This window comes from Phyllobates terribilis, unplaced genomic scaffold, assembly GCF_046119375.1.
Source record: "Phyllobates terribilis strain yellow unplaced genomic scaffold, ASM4611937v1 Scaffold_1__5_contigs__length_1240528914, whole genome shotgun sequence".
Classification (NCBI taxonomy): domain Eukaryota; kingdom Metazoa; phylum Chordata; class Amphibia; order Anura; family Dendrobatidae; genus Phyllobates; species Phyllobates terribilis.
In genome coordinates this window covers 18,544,019-18,569,621 of record NW_027362761.1, presented here as the reverse complement: position 1 = coordinate 18,569,621, position 25,603 = coordinate 18,544,019, and the positions used below count along the sequence as shown (strand labels likewise).

Below are 25,603 nucleotides of genomic sequence, written 5' to 3'. Positions count from 1 at the left end.
ATACCCCATATGTGGCTGTATCGTACCGCTTAGCCATACGGTGAGATCTGGGGGGGACGGAGTGCTATTTGACAATTGGAGAACAAATTATTGTAGAATAGGCATTTGGATTTGGGAGCACAAAATTTTCTGAATTTCTTTAGGGGGGCAAGGGCCATTTCGCTTTTCCAGAGCCTTTCTGCTACCAATAACTTGGAAGTCCCTTATATTTTTAACAGATGACGGACCTGAGTGGGGACTAGCTTTTTTTGAGGACTGAGTTGAAGCTTTTATTGGGAACATTTTATGTAACATTTATCCGGCGCTCTAGGCTGAGCACTTACATCGGGGTTTCCATCTAAATTTCCAAGTGATGTAATTCAGATGAAACCCCTGCAGGATCCATTCACTGTAATGAGGCAGCAGAGTTACTCTGGACTCCGTCTGGCCTCTGTTTAGCGGTGTCCTTTTTTTCAGAAGTGCACAAAACTGTGGCCAACCGCACTTTTATGCACGCCTAAAACAAATGACACCGTGGGATCCCAGGCTAGACGGTGTCCACAGTGGCCTATATCTGCCTCATTACAGTGAATCTTCCGTCATGGGTTCCGGCTGAATCATGTATTTCAGAGATTTACACGGAAACTCTGGTGTAAGTGCTCAGCGCAGAGCACAGGATAAATGTGGGCAGAGCCTTACTGGGATCTTTGGGAGACTGTAACGGGTCTGGGAGGCGGAACCTCTGAGCAGCTATACAAGGGGGCGGTCCTTGTAAGGAAGCGGGTGGCTCCCAGGGAAGACGGGCAGGTAATCACGGCAAGTGACAGGGACAGTCTCTGGGTAGAAGGGCAGGTAGTCACGGCAAGTGACAGGGACAGTCTCTGGGTAGAAGGGCAGGTAGTCACGGCAAGTGACAGGGACAGTCTCTGGGTAGAAGGGCAGGTAGTCACGGCAAGTGACAGGGACAGTCTCTGGGTAGAAGGACGGGTACTCACGGCAAGTGACAGGGACAGTCTCTGGACAGGCAGGTGGTCACGGCTAGTGACGGCAGAGCCTCCAGGTAGGCTAGCAGGCAGGTAGCAGGTGAGCGCTCCTAGGTGAGCAGGCGAGAGTCTCTGGACAGGCAGGTGGTCACGGCAAGTGACGGCGGAGCCTCCAGGTAGGCTAGCAGGCAGGTAGCAGACGAGCGCTCCAAGGTGAGCGGGCAGGCTGGTCCATAGACAGACTGACAGGTGTCGGAAGGCAGACCGTCGGACCGCAGGCTTGCAAGCAGCTAAACGGATATCTGGCAGGTATCAAGCAGGAATCTGGCAGGTGACCGGCAGGTAACAGGTAGGAATCTGTCAGGTGACTGGCAGGTAACAGGTAGGAATCTGTCAGGTGACTGGCAGGTAACAGGCAGGAATCTGGCAGGTGACTGGCAGGTAACTGGAAACAGGACCTGAGGGCTGAAGCAGAGTGAAGGCTTTGCAACAACATTGCTCGGGCACCTCCATTTTGGAGGAGGTGCCTTATATATGGTGAAGTCCTCCGGCCATTGGCCGGGGACTCCTTAGGACGGCGCGCGCGGCCCCTTTAAGAGAGGGGGAGCGCGCGCGCCCTAAGCACCGTGGCCGGGAAGCAGCGGAAAGGTGAGGGGAACAGCGTCCCTGCCTAGCAGGAGGCAGGGACGCCGACGCTACAGTACTCCCCCCCCCCCCCTTTAGGCCCCCCCTTTTTTAGGCCAGAGAGAAATTTATCAAGGATGAGAGGGGCATGGATGTTCTCCCGGGGCTCCCACGTTCTCTCCTCAGGACCAAACCCCTTCCAATCTACCAGAAAAAAGGTTTTTCCTCTTACCCTTTTGGTGGCCAGAATGTTCTCTACCTCAAACTCGTTCTCAGCGGAAACCAGAGCAGGAGGCGTACCTGTAGACTTGGAAAAAGAGTTAAGTACCACGGGTTTGAGGAGAGATACATGGAAGGAGTTAGGGATCCGTAAGTTGGCCAGGAGTTTTCATTTATAGGCCACCGGGTTGATCTGTTTGATAACTTCCAGTGGGCCGATGAACCGAGGCCCTAACTTGTAGGAGGGAATCTTGAGCCGGACATATTTGGACGAGAGCCAGACTTTATCTCCAGGACGGAATTGTGGAGGATCCAGGCGTTTCTTGTCAGCGTGTTTTTTCATCCGTTCGGACGACTGAAGGAGTGCGGATCGGGTACTCTCCCAAATGGAGGAGAATTCGCTAACGAGAGATTTCGCAGCCGGATTGTCCACCGAGGTGGAGACGGGAAATGGGATCCGAGGATGCTGACCGAAGACTACAAAAAACGGGGATTTGGAGGAAGATTCGCTCTCGTGATTATTGTAAGAGAACTCGGCCCATGGTAGGAGATCCACCCAGTCCGAATGGTGGGCATTAACAAAGTGCCAGAGGTAACTGGTCAGGTTCTGGTTGATCCGCTCCACTTGACCATTGGACTGTGGATGGTAAGCGGAGGAGAAGTCCAGAGTGACGTCAAGCAACTTACATGTGGCTCTCCAGAAGCGTGAGGTGAACTGAACCCCACGATCTGACACGATGTGGAGGGGCAGGCCATGGAGACGGAAGATGTGGCGGATAAAGTCTTTAGCCAGTTCGGGTGCAGACGGGAGACCCGGCAGGGGAATGAAGTGCGCCATCTTGGAGAAGCGATCAGCGACCACCCAAATGACCGTACAACCGGCAGAGACAGGAAGATCCGTTATAAAGTTCATAGCAATATGCTGCCATGGGGCAGCAGGTACTGGAAGAGGAAGAAGGCGACCGGCTGGCAGGTGTCTCGGAACTTTGTTGCGGGCGCAGGACACACAGGCAGAAACAAAGTCTATTACATCCTTTTGCAGGGTAGGCCACCAGTAATGCCGGGTAATGAGCTGAAGGGTCTTTTTCTGACCGGCGTGGCCAGCTAGCTTAGACGAATGACCCCAGTGTAGGACCTTCTTCCGATCAGGTACAGTTACAAACGTCTTACCGGGAGGGAGACGATTTAGATTCACTTGCATTACTCTGGCGGGATCAATGATGTGCTTAGGTTCCTCCTCTAGATCAGACACCAGGAAGGATCGGAACAAGGCGTCAGCTTTGATGTTTTTGTCTGCCGGGCGAAAATGAAGAACAAAATCAAAGCGGGCAAAAAACAAGGACCACCGGGCTTGGCGCGGGTTAAGTCTCTGGGCGCTCTGAAGGTAAGCCAAGTTTTTGTGGTCCGTGTAAATTATTACCGGGTGAAGAGCCCCCTCGAGCAGGTAACGCCACTCCTCCAGTGCTAGCTTAATGGCTAACAATTCACGGTCTCCAATAGAATAGTTGCGTTCAGAAGAGGAGAAGAGTTTGGAGAAAAAACCGCAGGTTACCATTCTCCCGGAAGATGACTTTTGGGTAAGTACCGCCCCGGCTCCGGAGGAGGAAGCGTCAATTTCTAGGAAGAATTATTTGTTGCCGTCTGGATGATGCAGCACCGGGGCGGAGGAGAAGGCCTGTTTTAAGGAAAGAAAGGCCTCCTCAGCTTCGGGCGGCCATCTTCTGGGATTAGTACCTTTACAGGTGAGCACAGAGATAGGGGCAGTCCTGGAAGAGAAGTGCGGTATGAAGAGGCGGTAATAGTTGGCGAAGCCCAGGAACCGCTGAATAGCCTTCAACCCCTCTGGTCGGGGCCACTTCTGGATGGCAGACAGTTTCTCAGGATCCATTTGTAGGCCGGTCTGAGAGATTATGTAGCCCAGAAATGGAAGAGAGGTCTGCTCAAAGATGCACTTCTCATATTTAGCGTAGAGGTGGTTCTGCCTGAGCCTGAGCAGGGCCTGACGAACATCCCTCCGGTGAGTAGGAAAGTCCGGAGAGAAGACCAAGATGTCGTCCAGGTACACCACCACGCAGGAGTAGAGAAGGTCACGGAAGATGTCATTGACCAACTCTTGAAAGACGGCAGGAGCGTTACAGAGACCGAAGGGCATTACAAGGTACTCATAGTGGCCGTCCCGGGTGTTGAATGCCGTCTTCCACTCATCCGCCTGACGGATACGGACCAGGTTATACGCCCCACGGAGATCCAGTTTGGTGAAGATTCTAGCCCCCCTCAGACGGTCAAATAATTCAGGAATGAGCGGGAGGGGGTATTTATTCTTCACTGTAATCTGGTTAAGGCCTCTATAATCTATACATGGACGGAGTGAGCCGTCCTTCTTTTTGACGAAGAAGAAGCCTGCTCCCGCCGGGGAGGTAGATTTCCGGATAAATCCCCGGGCCAGATTCTCCTCAATATATTCTGACATGGACCGGGTCTCCGCTGCGGACAAAGGGTAGATACGCCCACGGGGAGGAGTAGAGCCGGGAATCAGGTCGATTGGACAATCATATGGTCTATGAGGGGGTAATGTCTCTGCTTCTTTTTTATTGAAGACATCCGCATAAGACCAATAGGGAACCGGTAGACCGGGTAGACTGACTGGGGTAGGAGAAGGACGAGCAGGATGAACGGGAACTAGACAAGTCCTATGGCAGTCCTGTCCCCAGCGAAGGACTTCTCCGGTCTGCCAGTCAAGCACGGGTGCATGTTTCTGGAGCCAAGGTAGGCCTAACAAGAGTGCGTGAGAGAGCCCAGGCAGAACATGAAAGGAGATGCTCTCAGAATGCAGCATTCCCACCTGCAGAGTTATGGATTCGGTGATGAGTTGGATGGGATGTGGTAAGAGGCCCCCATCCACGGCGGCGACAGATAAAGGTACGGCCAGAGGTTTGGTGGGAATGCGGTATTTCTCTACCAGAGACTGAGAAATGAGATTTCCAGCAGCTCCTGAGTCAAGTTGAGCCAGTTCGAAATAGCGGTTCTCTCCGCAGGAGATAGAGACTGACAGCATCAGAGATGGAGAGGGTTTACTTTTGTCTAGGGCGACCTCTCTGAGCGACCCTAGACACAGGCGTTTCCCGACCTCTCTGGGCAGGAACGGATCCGGTGCTCCTTACTGCCACAGTAGAAGCAGCTCCCCTCGGCACGGCGTAAGTCTTGACGGGTTTTGACCATCTTGGTCTGGTCAACCTGCATAGGCTCAGGTGAGTGTGCCTGGGGAGTAACGGAGGGAGTGACGGGTTTCTGGAAGGTGGGGGCTAGACATGGAAACCTCCTCTCACGGGTAACCTCTTTGGCGCGCTCCTGGAATCGGATGTCAATCCGGGTGGCAAGTGTTATTAAGTCGTCGAGAGTGGTAGGAATGTCCCGACCGGCGAGTTCATCTTTAATACGGCCGGACAGACCTTCCCAGAAGACAGACACCAGAGCGTCGTTATCCCAGGCCAGCTCCGAAGCAAGGGTACGGAACCATATGGCATATTGGCCCATGGTGAGATCTCCTTGACGGAGGCGTAGCAGAGACGATGCGGATGAGGTCTTCCGTCCGGGTTCGTCGAAGACTTTCCGGAAAGCCGTGAGAAAGGCTGGCAGGTCGGACACCAGGGGATCTCCTCTCTCCCACAGAGGATTTAGCCAAGCCAGAGCCTCCCCCGTGAGGTGGGACATGATAAAGGCTACTTTGGACCGGTCGGAGATAAACTGGTGGGACAAGAGTTCAAAGTGCAGGGTGCACTGGTTTATGAAGCCCCGAGCTTGAGCGGAGTCACCTCCGAAACGAGGAGGTGCAGAAAACCGGGGTCCGGGACAGGATACCATGGTATTGGTGGGCAGCGGAGCAGCCGGGCTGCGAGTCATGACACTAGCGGTGATTGCAGGTGGAGCAGACAGAGTGTCCAGGCGAGAGTTGACACTCCGCAGGTGAATCAGGATGGACTCCTGTTGGGACCTCTGACGGGACAGTTCATGACATAGGTCCAAGAGCGAGGGAGCTTGGGTGCCACCGGATTCCATGGCCCGAGCAAACTGTAACGGGTCTGGGAGGCGGAACCTCTGAGCAACTATACAAGGGGGCGGTCCTTGTAAGGAAGCGGGTGGCTCCCAGGGAAGACGGGCAGGTAATCACGGCAAGTGACAGGGACAGTCTCTGGGTAGAAGGGCAGGTAGTCACGGCAAGTGACAGGGACAGTCTCTGGGTAGAAGGGCAGGTAGTCACGGCAAGTGACAGGGACAGTCTCTGGGTAGAAGGACGGTTACTCACGGGAAGTGACAGGGACAGTCTCTGGACAGGCAGGTGGTCATGGCTAGTGACGGCAGAGCCTCCAGGTAGGCTAGCAGGCAGGTAGCAGGTGAGCGCTCCTAGGTGAGCAGGCGAGAGTCTCTGGACAGGCAGGTGGTCACGGCAAGTGACGGCGGAGCCTCCAGGTAGGCTAGCAGGCAGGTAGCAGATGAGCGCTCCCAGGTGAGCAGACAGGAGTCTCTGGACAGGCAGGTGGTCACGGCAAGTGACGGCGGAGCCTCCAGGTAGGCTAGCAGGCAGGTAGCAGACGAGCGCTCCAAGGTGAGCGGGCAGGCTGGTCCATAGACAGACTGACAGGTGTCGAAAGGCAGACCGTCGGACCGCAGGCTTGCAAGCAGGTAAACGGATATCTGGCAGGTATCAAGCAGGAATCTGGCAGGTAACAGGCAGGAATCTGTCAGGTGACTGGCAGGTAACAGGCAGGAATCTGGCAGGTGACTGGCAGGTAACTGGAAACAGGACCTGAGGGCTGAAGCAGAGTGAAGGCTTTGCAACAACATTGCTCGGGCACCTCCATTTTGGAGGAGGTGCCTTATATATGGTGAAGTCCTCCGGCCATTGGCCGGGGACTCCTTAGGACGGCGCGCGCGGCCCCTTTAAGAGAGGGGGAGCGCGCGCGCACGCGCCCTAAGCACCGTGGCCGGGAAGCAGCGGAAAGGTGAGGGGAACAGCGTCCCTGCCTAGCAGGAGGCAGGGACGCCGACGCTACAGAGACATAATAAACAAATCAGTAGCAGGTGAAGAATTGGTTTTATTTATTTTTTACGCCGTTCCTAGTGTGATATAACTGCTTAGATTACTTTATTCTTCGGGTCGGTGCGATTACAGAGATACCAGATTTATATCGGGTTTTTATGACTGACAGCTGTCACACACTAAAAGACGCTTTTTTTTGCAAAATCTAGTTTTTGCATCGCCATATTTTGAGAGCTATAATTTTTCCATATTTCGGCCGACAGAGTCATGTGACGGCTTGTTTTTTGCGGGACGAGTTGACATTTTTATTGGTACCATTTTTGGGTATGTGACATTTTTTGATCGCTTTCTATTCCGTTTTTTGGGAGGTAAAATTAAAAAAACCAACAATTCAGGAATTGTTTTTTGAGGTTTTTTTTATGCCGTTCTGCGTGTGGTAAAAGTGATCAGGCAGCGTTATTCTTCGGGTCAGTACGTTTACAGCGATACTACACTTACTGTATTTTTTTTTTATGTTTTGGCGCTTTTACACTAAAACTATTTTATAGAAAAAAATATTTTTTTTGCATTGCTTTATTCTGAGCGCTATAACTTTTTTATTTTTCGGCTGATGGAGCTGTATGGCGGCTTTTTTTTTCAGCGGTACCATTTTTATTTCTATTTTGTTTTTTGATCGCATTTTTTTCCACTTTTTGTTTGGCGATATGATGAAAAAGCATATTTTTTTGCTCCGTTTTTTATTTATTTTTATTACGGTGTGCACAGAAGGAGTTAATTAGTGTGACAGTTTTATAGCTCGGGTTGTTTCGGACGCGGCGATACCAAATATGTGTACTTTTTTTGGTTTTGTAAAAATATACGGATTTATTGGTTTAATATTTTATTTATTTATTTTTATTTATTTTGTGATATTTTTTTTTAATAGTTTAAAAACTTTTTTTTTTACATTTTTTCTTAGTTCCTGTATGGGACATTAATTTTTATTTTTCTGATCACTGATCTCATGTAATGTAATAGACATATATTACATTACATTACATGAGATCTTCCCTGACTGTTTCAGTCAGAGTCTCCTGTCTGGCTTAGCTGCAGCTGAGCCAGACAGGACACCATATATGGCAGAGCTGGAGGCGGTCATGTGACCTCCAGCTGCCATAGCAACCCCAGGAGACTCTCCTCCAGACCCGGGTACCACAGTACGTGTAAGTAAAAGATAACCTTATACTCGCCTTCTGATGGCCCCCGCTCTGCTCCCGGCGTCACTGCTGGCTCCGTGGCGGGTACCGGTAATGTAAAAGGACCTTTCATGACGTCAGCTGTCATGTGACAGGTCACGCGACCGCTGACGTTGGCGGTAGTTTTCAGCTGCAAGTCTGTTTTTCAGTGATAAGCTTTTGATATGTAGTCCTTCATGAGGTTTTGGCCATTCTGCCCCCCACCATTGGTTAACAGCTTTTGGCCTATACACAGTGTAGAGTGAAATCTGTCAATCATGGGGTGGGAAGGATGATACAGCTTTTGAATGAGCAGGCAAGAAGAGCAGCAGCAGATAAGGGTTTTATTGAAGCCTAGCTATTGAAACAGTGCTGGAGTCGGGCTGCGTGCCCACTATGCGTTTTTCAAGCGTTTTTGCCTCGGAATTTCCGCAGCGAAAACGCTTAAAACAAACGCTTGGTAATACGTGCCCCATGGTCCCCAATGATAATCCGCATGTGCTGTGCACATGCTGCGGAAATTTCCGCTGCGGATTATCATTGATGTTGTAAAAATACAATGCTTTATATTTTATTTTGACTGCTACAGTAAACATCGCATCATGGAAATACAATTATGCCTTGGATTCACACCATTTCAAGTACATTATTCAACCATAAAATGCTCTACAACACTGATCAGATATTTAACGGTGTATGGCACATAAACATACCTTTTTACGTGTTTTTTTTCACTCCACGTTGAAATATTAACTGCAAACAAACTCTCATTGTGTTCAATGGAAAATTCACATTGCAGAACTTTTCTCTAGTCTTCTGGTGATCCAGACATATAATAATGTATAACTAGACTTATCAGCCAGATTCATAGAAGGTGGAATGCATTAGTAACACCGTATTGCTGCAATAGGTTAGTGACTTTTTCATTTTCTGTAGCCTTCAGTCTGACTCTAACGTTCCAATATTTTTATTATAATGTGGAACCCAAAACTGGATCCCATGTTCTAGATGTGGCCTTACAAATAATTTTATAGAGGGTAATGATACATTGGGATCACAGGATTTATTTATTTTTTTTACACCCTAAAATCTTAATTGCTTTGGCAGCTGCTACCTGATATTGAGAGCTGCTTCTTAGCTTACTTGTAAGAAATTGCTTTTCCTTCCCAGTATAAACTACGGCCACCACCTTTACTGCCTCTTTTATAGCAGTCTAGTAAGCTGTATACATGTCCTACACGCCCTCTACATAGCCCAAAATGCCTTTATTATCCCCTCATACTTCACAGTCCGGTCTCTTGGCCGTTGCTGGTCTTGCTTGTGCCTCCTCTCTCCTTGAAAACACCGTCCTCCCACCTTGCTTCATTTGATGACGCATCCTAAGTCATCCTCTTTGTCCACAATTGCACTCCTGTGCTGGTGCACTTCCCTCTGCCCTGCCTCGGGCAGAGCAAAGCATTGTAATGCACATATGCCAGCTGTACTTCTGGGTCATTGGCGATCTTCGGCCTCTCCCAGCGCATGCACATTAAAGTACTTTGCTCTGCCCTCGGCAGGACAGTGAAGTACGCTTACGCAGGAGCGCGATTGGGTACACTGTGGATGATGTAGGACATGTCATCCACATGAAGCAGGGCAGGAGGACGGCGCTTGTGAGAAGAAAGGAGGTGCCAAAATAAGACAAGCAATGCCCATCAGACCAGACTTCGTTGTTTGTGGGGATAATTAAAGGATTTTTGGGTTATGCAAAGGGCGTATAGGACTTGTATACAGCTTACTAGACTGCTATAAAAGAGGCTGTAAAGATGCTGGCTGTAGTTTATATTGGGAAAACCTGGTGACCTCTTCCCTTTTAAAGTATATGCAGCTATATGATTACTACGACCTGGATGCATTACTGTACATTTATTAACATTAAACCTCATCTGCCATGTGTTTGCCCATGCAGACATGTTATTTAGATTGTACCATAATATTATATACGGTCAAGATTTATTATCCTACATTATTTTCTGTCATCAGCAAAAACTGATATTTTGCTCTCAAACCCATCCACAAATTAATAAATACATTTAAATGAACATCTCATATGTCTTCAAAACATTTGGACACCACTGACTTCAAACTCTCCAGACGGTAGTTGCACAGATCCACATTCTAGCCCTTCTTGAAGATTGGTACCACGTCAGCCATCCTCCAATGTTGTGTCACTGACCCTGTGAAAAGAGAGTAAAAGAGGAGATGGTGGTCTGTCAATTACTGAGCTCAACTGCCTCAAAATCCAGGATGAATACTGTCTGGGCCAGGAGCTTTGTCACAGCCATACTTTTTGCTCAATCTGTCCGGATCAAGCTGTCTATATGGACATGTAGGTCATAGAAAGTTTAATAAATTTTATAGCTTGTTATTTATGATCTCATGTCTTATTCTAGAGAAATCTACATTTTTCTAATATGCAAATGAGCTGTTATCTCTATGGGCCGGACACTGATCTGCATATAAGAAAAATGTGGATTTCTCAGTAATAAGACATCGTATCATAGATATCAGGTGTAATGTTATTCAGCTTTCTAGGACCTGCATGCACATGAAGACTGCTTAGAGTTTATCCTACTGACAAATTCCCTTTAACCTCTTACCGACGTTGGACTCACTCGCGGTGATCGCATTAAGGTGCTTGTTGATTCTCACAGCAGGCACCTGGGCTCATAGTCACTGGGGGTTTCAATGCCCACCCCTCGCACAAGTACGATCGCTGTGATTGGCTGTACAGAATTTAACAGCCAACCGCAGCGTTTTCATTGTTTCACTGAAAGGCCACGGCCCCACTATCAGTATTCGGTCAGTGTTTTTTCTCAGGAGTGGGAGCCAAAACCAGGAGTGGGTGATAAATGCAGAATTGGTGACTTGTTTCTATTAGACCTTTTCTCTGATTGTTTCTCACCTGGTTTTGGCTCCCACTCCTGAGAAACAATACTGACCAAATACTGATAGTGGGGCTGTGGCCAAACATTGATGTCCAGCCAAATTTTGCCAACTCTGATTGGTGCGATCGGACAATGTCAATCGCACCAGAGGTGATCGGACCGCAGTATGACTGTCATTCTGTCGTGCTGTGCTGCGCCTTGTGATGCCACAGACTTTTTCAAGCCCGTGCCATCACTACTGCTGGTGCTGCGCACTGTTGAAGAAAGGAAAAAGTTCCTGATCTTTCCTAATCCACCTCCCACCCCTTATGCCTCCGAGAGATGATCAGTACTTGATCGCTCGATTTTTGGCAGGTTTTCCAGGATTTTGTCAACCTCATGGTGGTTAGACAAATTTGTACGCCCAGCAATTTTTGTCCCAAAACGACACTACTACGTTTTCCAACTGGAGTTAATCAGTGATGTAGCCTGATAAACACATCAAACTGGTGAAAGGTCCTCTTTAAGTCCACAGGCATTTTGCTCTTTCAATAAATGTATTCACCTGTTCCTATCCTAATTCCCCCATATTACACCTTTTTTTAATTATTTTTTTTTACTTCCAATATATCACCATAACAATGTCAAGTGCTTATCTTACTCTCCAAAGTAGATACAGCCAGAACATTCATATCGTCAAAATTTGTCATTCAAGTGAATGAAGCAGTTTCTGCAACATTTGAATGGGATTTTTCAATCCCTACTTTTGCAACAAATTAGTCAGTGCATTCTTGTATGTTTCTCAGTTCCATTTTTATACTGTTTTGTTTTTTTTAACATGTCGTTTATAGAAGAATGTCACAAATACAACAGTCTTATCAGCTGGAAAAAGCCAAGAAAAAGGTGGAAGTGGTACTCCTACTCGTAAGTCTGTGCTGCCTCAAAAATTTAAAGTACCTCCAGGTAAGCGAACCTGAAGTTCCCTAACTTAGAATTTCTTTTTTGATACACCAAGAATGTAATGTGTCTGATTAGCTGTAAAGGATCATAAGCATGTGACTTCTATTTATCCTTCAGTTTATTAATTAACATCTATGCTGAGCAAAGGAGGGCAATGTGGCATATTTGTTATATAGACTAAGAGCAGCTCATGCAAGACGTTCATGCGATGTTGCAGTTAGCTACTTGAAAAACTCACAGGCAATAGTTTGATGTCAGCGTGTTTTAGTAAAATGGTGGCAGTATACAGAAAAGCGTGGGAGGGCCACTTGAAGGAAATCTGTCTTGACTATCAACTCCCACCCTCCTCCCCATTCCAAGCCACTTAATTTGCCATTTCATTCTCATGAACAATTATATATTTTTGTTAATAAAATCCATTGCTGGATAATCAAAACCTACATGTTTTAATCCCCAGCTTTGTTCTTTGCCTAGTGCCACATTCTTCTGCTTGTCTGACCGCTTAGTCTGTGTAGTTAAGCCATTAAGCTGTGAGTCAAGCAGAATAAGGTTGTGCTAAAGGCTCAAAGTACTTTGATCACACCCAGAGCACTTCAGCCTCATTTGCATATGTATTACAACATGAATTTAGGGGAGGTTGCTCATCATATCCAATTTCCTTTTTAAATGGAGTTTCTCATCATAAAATGACCTATTTAAAAGTGAAGAATAGTTTTCTGGCTCCTATTCATACAGAGCGATATTTACAGTTCAATCTTTATTTCATACTGACTCGATTCATTATGCATTTCATTACGGTATATATTTTTTTTCATCTACAATTACTGGTCAACGTCCAAAAAGTAAAATTTTGTTCCTCATAGTTTTTAATAATAATCTTTTTTATAGAACGCCAACATATTCCGCAGCGCTTTACTTACATTATCGGCACTATCCCCATTGGGGCTCACAATCTACATTCCCTATCAGTATGTCTTTGGAGTGTGGGAGGAAACCCACATAAACACGAGGAGAACATACAAACTCCTTGCAGATGTTGTCCTTGGTGGGATTTGAACCCAGGACCCCAGCGCTGCTTGGCTGCCGTTCTAACCACTGAGCCACTGTGCTGCCTTGATGTGTTTTTATTTTTTTAGTAGAAATTATAATAAAAGTACAATAAAAAGTCAGAGGTGCAAGAATATATTTGAGAGATCGCTTGACTATATAAACTGTATTTAAGCAAATCAATGTAAAGCTGTCTGTACACGTCAATTAGTATAACAGCAAATTGTATTGCTGCAAAAAAATTAAATGCATTTTGTGGCTCTGGCCATAGTTCTAGATTTCTTAGTAATATCGTTTTAGTGGAATATCTTTAAAATGCATTACCTATTTCAGCAGCAGTTGGAAGGTGTTATGCACACGCCCGGACTGACTGGCGTGTGCGGGTGTTGTGGTTCCACTGGACCATGAACCGGAGAGTGCCTGGAGGGGCGTGACTAAGTATCTGGCCGATCCGACCAAGATGGCACGACGGCATACGACGCCAGTGCACCAGGGAGAAACCGGGCAGAGGGACCAGGTGCTACTCCAGGTCAAACTCCAGACACGGGGGTTGACCCACACAGGGATTACTGGAACAGGCTGGTTAGGCTGGCGCACAGACTGGAGGGTATAGGCAGGCACGACTGGTATGCAGGCAGGCGGGTAAAGGCAAGCGCAGCTAGAGTGCAGACAGGGAGGCACTAGCAGGTAGGAACACAGGCGGGATAGGACCCAGTACACACTGGGACTCAGGAACAATACAGGCAGAGGGGTACCGGCAAGCACAGCTAGAGTGCAGACAGGGAGGCACTAGCAGGTAGGAACACAGGCGGGATAGGACCCAGTACACACTGGGACTCAGGAACAGGCAGGTTAGGCTGGCACAGACTGGTGGATGTAAGCAAACACGGCAGGTATGCAGATGGGTGGATACAGGCGAGTATGCAGGCAGGGAGGTACTGGCCGAAAGGACGGGCTGGAGCACAGAAAGGTTAAGACCCAGTACAGACTCGGTCACAGAACCGCAGATGCGGTAGACAACCACAGCAGAGAGGGAACGCCCGAAGCGGTGGGCAAGAACAGAGCAGGACGGGGCTGCAGGAGCAGCGAGCACAAGCAGGGCAGGACAGGACTGCCGGAGCAGCGGGCAGAAGCAGGGCAGGACAGGACTGCCGGAGCAGCGGGCAGAAGCAGGGCAGGACAGGACTGCCGGAGCAGCGGGCAGAAGCAGGGCAGGACAGGACTGCCGGAGCAGCGGGCAGAAGCAGGGCAGGACAGGACTGCCGGAGCAGCGGGCAGAAGCAGGGCAGGACAGGACTGCCGGAGCAGTGAGCAAAAGGGTCAGAGCGGAGCAAGGCTGCCGGAGCAGTGAGCAAAAGGGTCAGAGCGGAGCAAGGCTGCGGAGCAGTGAGCAAGGAGTCAGAGCAGGCTAGAACCGCCGGAGCGGTAAGCAAAGGAGTCAGAGCAGACTAGAACCGCCGGAGCGGTGAGCAAAGGAGTCAGAGCAGACTAGAACCGCCGGAGCGGTGAGCAAAGGAGTCAGAGCAGGCTAGAACCGCCGGAGCGGTGAGCAAAGGAGTCAGAGCAGGCTAGAAGCGTGTTCAGACAGGTCAGACAAGATACAGGAACGGGTCTAGGTAATCGGCCCCTAGAAGGCAGGAGGAACAGGCTAGGAGCGTGTTCAGACAGGCCTGGAAATACAGCCTCCAGGATAGGCAGACAAGAGAACACAGAACGGGACCTGGCACCTTCAGAGTGCAAGCACACACTGAATGAAACACTATGCTCAGGCAGGAATAGATGGGAGCAGCTGAGCTATATACCAGGTGACAGACAGCAATAGGCTGAGGACGCACAAGGGGTGTGACCCACAGCAGGTACAAAAAGCAGGAAGTGATCGGGCGCCGCCCTTAAGCAGCAGAAACAGACACAAACAGACAGCATGGAGGGAAGCCAGAGAGACATTCTGGACTGGAGATCAAGTGCACGCTCTTGCACAGTGGGAGATGGACCACCATGCAAGGACGCCGCCAGGTATGTTACAGAAGGAAGGGAGACACAGTCATTACTAGTGGGGTAGGCGGAGCCCACATAGGATAGAACACCTCAGATTAAAAAAGAGTGTTGTCCGGCCCCTCCAGCTTGGGCTCCTCCTACTCCAGCTCTCCAGTCTAAAATTTGAGGTCACAGAGGATGGTCGCTGCTGGAAGCAGCTCCTCAGAAAATTTTTTTATTTTTATCGGACAGAGACTTGGACCCCCGTGGTCTTGAGGTCTCAGGGGTCTCAGCGCTGCTGGACCCCCACCCCTCCCTTGGCGGATCTGCATTACCCTTTGAGAGAGGTCCCTGCAGAACCCTGCCGGCCCCGGGGGATGAGGGATGCTTCCCTGGCGAGGACGCAAACCGCACATCTGGGGTCACTGCGTTCTCCGCCCTGGGGGGAAGCTTGGGCACAGCGCCACAAATCCCTGGGGGTCCCTGTGGCGCTCAGCTGGGTGAGTACTCAGCATGTTAATGTGTTTTGAGTGCTTCAGCGGCTGCTGCGGCAGCCGCTGCTACATGTATTCAGGTGGTGACTTGTGTTTTTTTGTCCGCAGGTGGATGCCTGCAGGACATGGAAGCGGGGCAGGAGTGGAGAGCGGAGGAGTCGCGCGCGCTTTTTTTGAAGCCGGCGGGGGGCGTGGCTTCGCGCCTTCCTGGTCTTTCGCGGGCAGGAAGCGCTCTGAGCGCGCGCTTTCTCCTGCCCCTCCTCTTCCGGCTTCTCTCTCCTCACAGCGCGGCGGCCATTACTGAACGGCTTCCATCGGGCTCCTCACTCTCCTCTCCTCCCGACAGACCGAAGGAACACTGCACCGCGGCCAGCTGGGTGAGTCGCTTCTGCCTGTCAGGGCAGAAGCTTAACCCCTCACCCCCTCAGCGCAGGGCACCTTTCTGAGGCACAATAAGGTGGCAGACTGTGCTGTCCTGCAGCTATTACCTCATATAGAGGTTCCTTTTTTTGTCTGGGGCTCGCACATCCTTTTCATTTCACAGAGGTTGTGGGGAGTCTGCGACATTAACCCCTTATTAGGCGGTTATCCCTTAATTGGGGGTCAGCTGGGGTAGCTCTCTCTTTAAGAGCTTTAACCCTTCAGCTTTCTTTTAAGAAACCACACTGTCCTACTTACTGACAGGTTTAACCTGCCATATACTGTGTGAGGGCATGTCAGATCAGGGTCCAGGAGGTGCGGACCGTCTCCCAGGTCCGCTACAGGATCAGTCTCGCGTGTCTGACACGCAGGAGTCCTCGACGGCGTCAAGCGCAGCGGTCGGGGGTTTCGGTGATGGGGCAGTGGTCAAAATGGAGGCCCTCACTCGTTCTATTGATGGCCTGTCTGACCTTCTAGGTTATTGGGTGTCAGCTAGATCCTCTCATGGCAGGAAGCGCCACAGGCCGGTACTGCCCTCCCCGCGCAGCGACTCGGAGATCTCTGTTATGGAGGGTTCCCCTTCAAGCTCAGATGGGGAGATGTCCGATTCGGATAAGGAGGATCGGCAGGGGCACTCTGCCTCTTTTTTGGGCCGTGCAGAGGCTTTTATTGGAGCCATGAGGGAGGCGTTACAGTTTCCGGAGGAGGTAACTAGACGTCCTGGTAAGTCGGCCCGGATGTTTCAGGAGTCGCATAGGTCGCGCTTGGCATTACCATCTCTGGATGAGCTTAATGGGGCAGTGGAGAAGGAACGCCTGTGTCCAGATAAACGTTTTCAGGGGACACGGTTTTTTGAGGCACTGTATCCGTGTTCCACGGAGTTGATTGATAATTGGATTCCTTCTCCTGAAGTGGATGTCCCTTTATCCCAGCTTAGCAAATCCTCATTACTGCCTGTTAAAGGGAAGGCGAGTCTGCAGGATCCGCTGGACAGAAAAACGGAGATGGCGGCGAAATCCATCTACGAGGCCGCGGGTCATGGATTCAGAGCGGTGCTAGGATCCATGTGTGCTTGTAAAGCTTCCCTAAGCTGGTTGGACCGTCTACGGACGGCGTGGCAGGATGGATCCCCGCTATCCGAGGTAGATGGGCTTTTCAAGTTGTTGGAGGATGCGGCCCGATATGGCAGTGATGCAGGTTTGGATACCGCGTCACTGCTGTCCAGGGCGCAATCCTCGGCGGTCACAGTCAGAAGAGCACTGTGGCTCAGACAGTGGACCGGGGACGCGGTTTCCAAGCAAGGTTTGCTATCTTTAGCTTACAAGGGTGGTCAGTTATTTGGATCTGACCTCACGGAGCTGATTGTCAAGGCAAAGGCAAAAGAAGCGGCCTTACCACAGCGAAGAACTGTGGCTTCTGCGTCGGGCAGGCCTAGTGCCGGTAGTAGTCGGCGGCCCTTTCGGTCCAGGGGACGGTCCGGTCAGCCCTCTTGGGGATCGGGTCGTCCCTCTTTTTCAGGAAAAAAGGCTTCTCAGAAATCCCGCACTCCCTGGAAACAGAGCTTCCGTCAAGACAAGCGGGAAGCTGACAAAAAGCCCGCTAAGGCGGACTGACGCCAGGTTTTCTCTCGAGGGCTCTCGAGTGGGGGGTCGCCTGCTCCAATTCGAATCGACTTGGGCGTCCCGCGTTTCGGACGCCTGGGTGACGCGGGTTGTGTCAGCAGGCTACTTCATAGAGTTTCTTTCTCGACCCCCGGACAGGTTTTGCCGATCTCGCATTCCGTCAGAGCCCGAGCTAGTTGCCGCTCTACGGCAGGAGGTCGATTCCCTTCTGCAGAAGGGTGTGGTGGTACCGGTTCCGCCGGAGGACCGGGGAAGAGGGTTTTATTCAAACCTCTTTGTGGTCCCCAAAAAGGAGGACAAATTTCGCCCCATTCTGGATCTCAAAAGATTGAATCGGCATGTCCGCACCCGGAAATTCCGCATGGAGTCGCTTCGCTCGGTTGTGGCGGCCCTGTCGCAGAACGACTTTTTGGTGTCTATCGACATTCGCGACGCTTATTTGCATGTTCCCGTCGGAAGGGCCCACCAACGCTTCCTTCGTTTTGCCATAGGTCAGGACCATTTCCAGTTTGTGGCCCTACCATTCGAGTTGGCCTCGGCGCCCAGAGTTTTTACAAAAATTCTGGCACCTCTCATGGCGATCCTTCGAAGACAGGGGGTTACGGTTCTTCCCTACCTGGACGACCTTTTGATTGTGGCGTCCTCAAAGGAGGAGGCGGTGACGGCTCGCAATCTATCCCTTCAGCTCCTGGAGGACTTCGGGTGGCTGGTCAATTGGAAGAAGTCGTCTCTGGAACCGTCGCAGTCAATCCTGTTTTTGGGGATGCATTTCGACACGGTACGAGCAGTGGTGTCCCTGCCTCCAGACAAGCAAGCAAGTCTTCTTCGACATGTACAGGTTATGAAGTCTTCGACAGCAATGTCCCTTCGAAGGTGTATGCGCCTTTTGGGTTTGATGGTGGCGTCAATGGAGGCACTTCCGTTTGCCCAATTTCATTCCAGGACTCTCCAAATGCTCATTCTGAACCGTTGGGATCGATCACAGGCTTCGCTGGATCGCAGTGTCATCATCTCCCACAGGGTGCGAGAGTCTCTAGAATGGTGGTTACGTCCGGAAGCGTTATCCCTGGGGAAGTCCTTCCTCCTTCCGAGGTGGTCGGTCATAACCACCGATGCCAGCCTGTCAGGCTGGGGGGGTGTCTGGAACGATCTCTGGATTCAGGGAGTATGGTCGTCGGAAGAGTCTGTCCTGCCGATCAACATCCTGGAATTGAGGGCGATTTTCCTTTGCCTCCAACACTGGACGGTCCCTTTAAACGGTCTGCCAGTCCGAGTGCAGACAGACAACGCGACGGCGGTCGCGTATATCAACCATCAAGGTGGAACGAGGAGCTTCAGGCTCATGATGGAAGTGTCTCGGATCCTGGTATGGGCCGAGGCCAAGGTGCCAGCCATCTCTGCGATTCACATTCCGGGAGTTCAGAATATCACGGTGGACTTCCTCAGTCGCGAGAAGGTGGATCCCGGAGAATGGAGTCTTCACCCAGAAATTTTTGCACAGCTGTGCTCCCGTTGGGGAACTCCTCAAGTGGATTTGATGGCATCAAGGTTCAACACCAAGTTACCGACGTTCATGTCCAGGTACAAGGACCCGAAGGCTGTGGCGGTGGATGCTCTGGTGGCTCCGTGGGACCAATTCGAGCTAATCTATGTGTTCCCGCCGATATCCTTACTTCCTCTGGTGTTGCGTCGGATCAGACTGGAAAGAGTCCCGGCTATGTTAGTAGCCCCAGACTGGCCAAGGAGGACGTGGTTCTCGACGCTGGTGTCGCTTCGGGCTGCGCCTCCACTTCCTCTCCCTCTTCGCCCGGACCTGTTAACCCAAGGGCCCGTTCGTCATCCGGACCTGAAGTCTCTGCGTTTGACGGCGTGGCTCTTGAGACCGAAATCTTGACTCGTCAAGGTTTTTCAGCCGAAGTCATTGCCACTCTGCGAGCTGCCAGGGGTCCTGCCACTACTAGGATCTATCACAAGACTTGGGAGGCCTTCTTTTCATGGTGTTCGGGTTCTTCAAGGAACCCGAGGATTTTTTCCATTCCCAATTTGTTGGCCTTTTTGCAGTATGGCCTGGACAAGGGTTTGGCAGTTAGCACTCTGAGGGGTCAGGTTTCTGCTTTGTCCTTGCTGTTTCGGAAGGCTATCGCCTCGCGTAGGGACGTTCGTTCCTTTTTTCGCGGGGTAACCCGTCAGTTTCCGCCGCGGAAGGCGCTTGTGTCCCCTTGGCGGCTCTTCAACATGGGCCTTTTGAGCCTATGGACTCCGTTAGCCTTTCTTTGCTTTCTTGGAAGGTTGCCTTTTTAGTGGCAGTCACCTCTTTGAGAAGGGTTTCTGAACTGGCGGCTCTTTCTTGCTCGCCTCCTTTTCTGGAGTTTCTCCCGGATCGCGTGGTGCTTCGCACACGGGGCGACTTTCTACCTAAGGTGGTGTCACAATTTCATGTTAACCAGGATATTGTGTTGCCCTCGCTCTGTCCGGAACCGAGGAATGCGAAGGAACGGGCCTTGCACTCATTGGATTTAGTGCGGGCTTTGAAGTTCTATTTGTCTATTACTCAAGGTTTTCGGAAATCGGACTCTCTGTTTGTGATTCCAGCAGGTCGTCGGCGTGGTCAACGAGGTTCCAAGGACACTATAGCTCGATGGATTCGGTCGGCCATTTTAGAGGCTTACCGACTCAAGGGCGAATCTTGTCCAATTAAGATTCGAGCTCACTCCACGAGAGCTGTGGGTTCATCGTGGGCTTTTCATCAAGGGGCCTCGGCAGCTCAACTCTGCCGGGCGGCTACCTGGCGCTCCGTCCACACTTTTACAAAGTTTTATAAGGTGGACGTCAGTGCTTCCGCTGATGCAGCCTTAGGACGTAGGGTCCTGCAGGCGGCTGTAGTTTAAGTTATCGTTAACTTGTATTTAGCGCTAGTTGCGCATTTTTCTAGGTTGTTGGGATTCTGCCTCTGTTGGTTTTTTCCCACCCTTAATTTTTGGACTGCTTTGGGACGTCCCACTAGTAATGACTGTGTCTCCCTTCCTTCCATCTGCTGCTGAAAGACGGATTTTGGTAAGACCTTACCTGTAAAATCCTTTTCAGCGAGGGAAGGAAGGGAGACACAGCTCCCTCCCATGGCAGAAGTGTGTTGTTGTGTTTTCAGATGCAGCGTGACCCTTCTCTGATAGCGATTATCTGGGCTGAGGTCGGCGCGCTAAGGCTCTGTTCCAGCATTGCCAGCTCATCGCAGTGGTCAGGTCCAGTGAGTAGTACCTGGGACTGTGTGGTTTTTCTGTTATATGCATAACCTGTCTCTTGTTTTTTCTCTGAAGTTCTTCAGAAGGGGTTATGTTGCTCCGCTGGTGATATTTGCTCTTCCTTAGCTTGTGTACGGACTGGAGAGCTGGAGTAGGAGGAGCCCAAGCTGGAGGGGCCGGACAACACTCTTTTTAATCTGAGGTGTTCTATCCTATGTGGGCTCCGCCTACCCCACTAGTAATGACTGTGTCTCCCTTCCTTCCCTCGCTGAAAAGGATTTTACAGGTAAGGTCTTACCAAAATCCGTCTTTTATGCGCCCCATGTCTTGCTTTTTAGCAGCAACTAATACAGCAGATGGAAGTTTATTCGTACTCCCATGACAGCACCACGAGAGAGAGAGGATCCGCCCATTGTGGACAGGAAACCTACAGGTTAAAAAGGGCGGCACCTCTCTCCCGCCTCAGTTTAGGTTTCCTGTCCTTGATGGGAGACCTCTCAGGCTTACCTGCAGGATGAAGACTGTCTCTTGCCCCAGATGGAATCGACAGGGTGTTGGAGCAGTGAAGGTTTCCACCCTAGGTCGGTCCTGGAACTCTGGAGACGCCACGACAGGGCTCATTGGGGCACCTCCGTGTGCGTTGCGGCAGGCGTGACATCCCCTCTCGTGGAGGTAGATGTCCGCCATGTGTGGAGCCGCATGCGGGCACCCTCCCCCCTGCTATACTGTGCAAGAGATCCGGGCCGCGCCGGCGGGGAACGTGACAGGCGCGGCCCTATTACGTATTTCCGGTGCGTCGGGGACTCCACCGGAAGTGGGCGGAGCTTGCGCGCGCAACCAGGAAGCCGCATGCGAGCACGATGACGCCGGAGCAGGAGTCCAGGAGCGTTCCGCTGGTACTGCAAACAGCGGAGATTAGCCCACCGGGGGGTGGGGGGAGGGGGTGAATTCTTCCAGAGCCCCTAATAAAGAAAAAAAAAAAACTCCACACAGGTACCACGTATGGCCAGTATAAAAAGTTACTGGCAGCATACGGAGGTGCTTCCCAGACCATTGTTTTTTACCTTGTTAAACATGGGAGATACACAGGAGCAGCTATCACCTCAGCAAGAGCAACTGCTGCAGGAGCAGCCCTCTGGGGAGCCCTCACAACTGGCGGTGCAATGACGTTCCCGGTCTGGGTCCAATCGTTCGGCTAGAAAATTCACCGCAAAAAGCAGGAAAGAAGGTCCGGTGGTTCGGCTTGATTCTCCGCCGGTTAAGATGGATTCTTCTGCTTCTACGGTACCAAATATTCCATGGGGTAAGTAGAATCTTCGTGAAAGTTCTACTAATTCTTCTTCCTCCTTCTCTATCTATAACTTTCTTTCAGAGCAAGAAATGTTCATTTAACTCTAAACATAAGGAATGTGCCCTATGCAGCAATCCGCTCCCTGATGCGTATGTTAAGAAATTGTGCCAACCTTGTATTGACAAGGTAATGACCAAAGAAACCCCGGGGTTTTCCTTCGACCTAAAGACTTTAATTAGAGAAGAAATAGGCAAGGCTTTGCAAGGGAATTCTGAGTCCAGGCATGTTCCCTGGTACATTCAGCCAGGCTCGGACTCTGATATCTCAAACACTTCTTCCTCCTCTCTCTCTTCTTCTGATAACGAGTCGGATAGACAGTGTTTTCCTCTGCAAGAGGTTGATGCCTTGGTGAAAGCTGTCCGGACCACCATGGGCATTGTAGACACGAGACCAGAAAAATCTGTAGAGGATGTAATGTTTGGGGGATTAGGTCAAAAGAAGAAGAGATGTTTCCCCATAAATACAATAGTCAAAGATCTCATTGATAGAGAGTGGTAAAAGCCAGACAGGAAGGGCAGCATTCCTCCCTCTTTCAAAAGGAGGTATCCATTTGACGATGCCACTTGTACCTCTTGGTCAAAAGCACCAAGGTTAGATGTTGCCTTTGCTAAGGCATCAAAAAAGTCTTCTCTCCCATTTGACGACATGCGAGCATTGAGAGACCCCTTAGACAGACGAGCCGATACCTTCCTGAAAGGTGCATGGGAGACAGCTGCAGGAGCCCTGAAACCAGCAGTGGCAGCCACCTGCACAGCCAGAGCCCCGATGGTCTGGCTGGAACAGCTAGACAACCAACTTAAGGAGGGTGTCTCCAGGAAGGAGATTATTTCTTCCCTTCCCCTGGTACAGGGTGCAGCGGCCTTTCTTGCTGATGCGTCGGCGGACTCGGTTAGACTGGCTGCAAAATCATCAGCTCTATCAAATGCTGCTCGGCGAGCCCTTTGGATTAAATGCTGGCCTGGAGATGTACAAACGAAGTCTAGGCTTTGTACAATTCCTTGCGAGGGGGAATATCTTTTTGGCCAGACCATGGACGAACTGTTAGAAAAAGCCGGAGATCCTAAGAGGGGATTCCCATCTGTACCTCTACCCTCTTTTAAGAAATCGTTTCGGATAAAGAAATTTCTCCGAAGATTTTTCAGAGAACAAGAAAAATTCGAAGAGGCCTACTCCTCCTCTGTAATTTTCTCGTGGTGCTGTCATGGGAGTACGAATAAAGCCTTAGTTACTTACCGGTAACGGGATTTTTCGGAGCCCATGACAGCACCCTTATATTCCCTCCCTACACTGGAGTTTTTTCGCACTCCCGTAGAATTAATTTCCTTTTTTGCACCCTCGGGGGGAAGTTGGTTAAAGTAATTGGTTTAAAATGAATTTGTTTTGTTGTTATTAACCTTGGCGGTCCTCTCATGCTCTGTTAACTAAACTGAGGCGGGAAGAGATGGCCGCCTTTTTTAACCTGTAGGTTTCCTGTCCATGATGGGCGGATCCGCTCTCTCTCGTGGTGCTGTCATGGGCTCTGAAAAATCCCGTTACCGGTAAGTAACTAAGGCTTTCCCCTTAATTTTTAAAATTTTATAATAAAGGACTATTGGTTTCAACACATTGTCGAAATATGAATCTGGGAGCTGGATTATATCCCTTCTTATATATTATATATTTTTTATTTTATTTTTATGATTCCAAAAATAAAAAAACAATGGCAAACATACACATCTGAAAAGTAAACTGATTCAAAACACAAATACAATAAACCTTTCTGTGACGATATGAGAAATGACTGCATCCTATGTGACCATAGCCCTATGTTTTGTGGTGTTTGTATTGCAAGCGGACTTTTATTTGAATGTATAGTATATTGTTCCATAACCTAATAGCACTTTTTTTTGTCTTAACAGGTCCAAAGGTGGTGAAATCGCGTTACATGCAGTATGATAAGCCTAAAAACACAAAGGTATGCTCTCCCTCACTCATACTTCTGGATAACAAACCTTTTGTGCTAAAAGACATTGTCCCTTCTCGGGACATATTGGTCCCCAGACAGAATCATATAGTAAAAAAAGTGCAATGGTCACCATACCCTTGTCCACTAGTGCATCTGACGCTGAAGTCATGACAACTTGACAGTGCAGCAGCCAATTGGTGAGCTGAGCGTTCCATTTACACTGGCAGAGCCGCTGTGCTCACTGATAGTGTGGCAGCCAATCAGACTTTAAGGCTTTGTGCACACGAAGCGGTTTTAATGCGTTTTTGCGGCATATTTTCACTGCGAAAACGCATTAAAATCGCTTGTAATAGGTCTGCCATGTACTGCAATGCAAATCCGCATGTGTTGTGCTCATGCGGAAATTTCCGCTGCAAATTCGCATTGCGGTAAAACCCGCAGCAAGACTAATTCTAGTGCGATTTCGCCATTGACTTGCATTGGATCACATAAGATCCGCATGACTACATATAGTCATGCTTACCTTATGCGATTAATGTTCGGATGGTACCCGGGTCTGTAGAAGTGGAGACTCTCCTCCAGACCAGGGTACCACAGTACCTGTAAAAAAAAAAAAAAAAAAAAATGAAAATAAAAAATAACCTTATACTCACCTTCTGATGGACCCCGGCTCTGCTCCCGACGTCACTGCTGGCTCCGTGGCGGGTACCGGTAATGTAAAAGGACCTTTCATGACGTCAGCTGTCATGTGACAGGTCACGCGACCGCTGACGTTGGCGGTAGTTTTCAGCTGCAAGTCTGTTTTTCAGTGATAAGCTTTTGATATGTAGTCCTTCATGAGGTTTTGGCCATTCTGACCCCCACTATTGGTTAACAGCTTTTGGCCTATGCACAGTGTAGAGTGAAATCTGTCAATCATGGGGTGGGAAGGATGATACAGCTTTTGAATTAGCAGGCAAGAAGAGCTGCAGCAGATAAGGGTTTTATTGAAGCCTAGCTATTGAAACAGTGCTGGAGTCAGGCTGCGTGCCCACTATGCGTTGTTCAAGCGTTTTTGCCGCGGAATTTCCGCAGCGAAAACGCTTTGTAATACGTGCCCCATGGTCCCCAATGATAATCCGCATGTGCTGTGCACATGCTGCGGAAATATCCGCTGCGGATTATCATTGCGGAAAAATCCGCAGCATGTCCATTAATTTTGCGGACACACAGCGTAATTGCCGCCATTGACTTGCATTGGACCGTGTGACATCCGCATCACTACATCTGCACAAGCGGATATCATACGGTTCAATGTGCGGATGGTACCCGGGTTTGGAGAAGAGGAGACTCCCCTCCAGACCCAGGTACCATAGTACCTGTAAAAAAAAAAGAAAAAAAAAAGATTATACTTACCTTCTGATGGCCCCCGGTCTGTTGTATGGGTCGCGGTGGTGATTAAGGACCTTCCATGACGTCATTGAGTCGCGTGACCTGTCACATGACACAATGATGTCACCGCAGGTACTTAATCACCACCGCGACCGATACAACAGACCGGATGGAGTGGAGAAAACACCGGGGGATTACGGAAGGTAAGTATAATCTT

At 49.8% G+C, this 25,603-nt stretch overlaps 1 protein-coding gene across 12 annotated transcripts in view; it reads left to right on the top strand.

Annotated features, from left to right (window-relative positions):
* The window catches only part of HAUS8 (HAUS augmin like complex subunit 8), a 438,075-nt gene that overhangs the window by 70,337 nt on the left and 342,135 nt on the right, over window positions 1-25,603 (top strand). For 8 of the 12 annotated variants that reach the window (XM_073657881.1, XM_073657870.1, XM_073657789.1 and 5 more), the window contains 2 exons: window positions 11,815-11,926; window positions 23,969-24,024. In XM_073657881.1, coding sequence (XP_073513982.1) covers window positions 11,815-11,926; window positions 23,969-24,024 — 168 coding nt within the window. Of the gene's footprint in view, window positions 1-8,030; window positions 8,046-11,814; window positions 11,927-23,968; window positions 24,025-25,603 lie in introns of those variants that run through there. The other 4 variants (XM_073658053.1, XM_073658135.1, XM_073658286.1 and 1 more) reach the window with 3 other exon arrangements.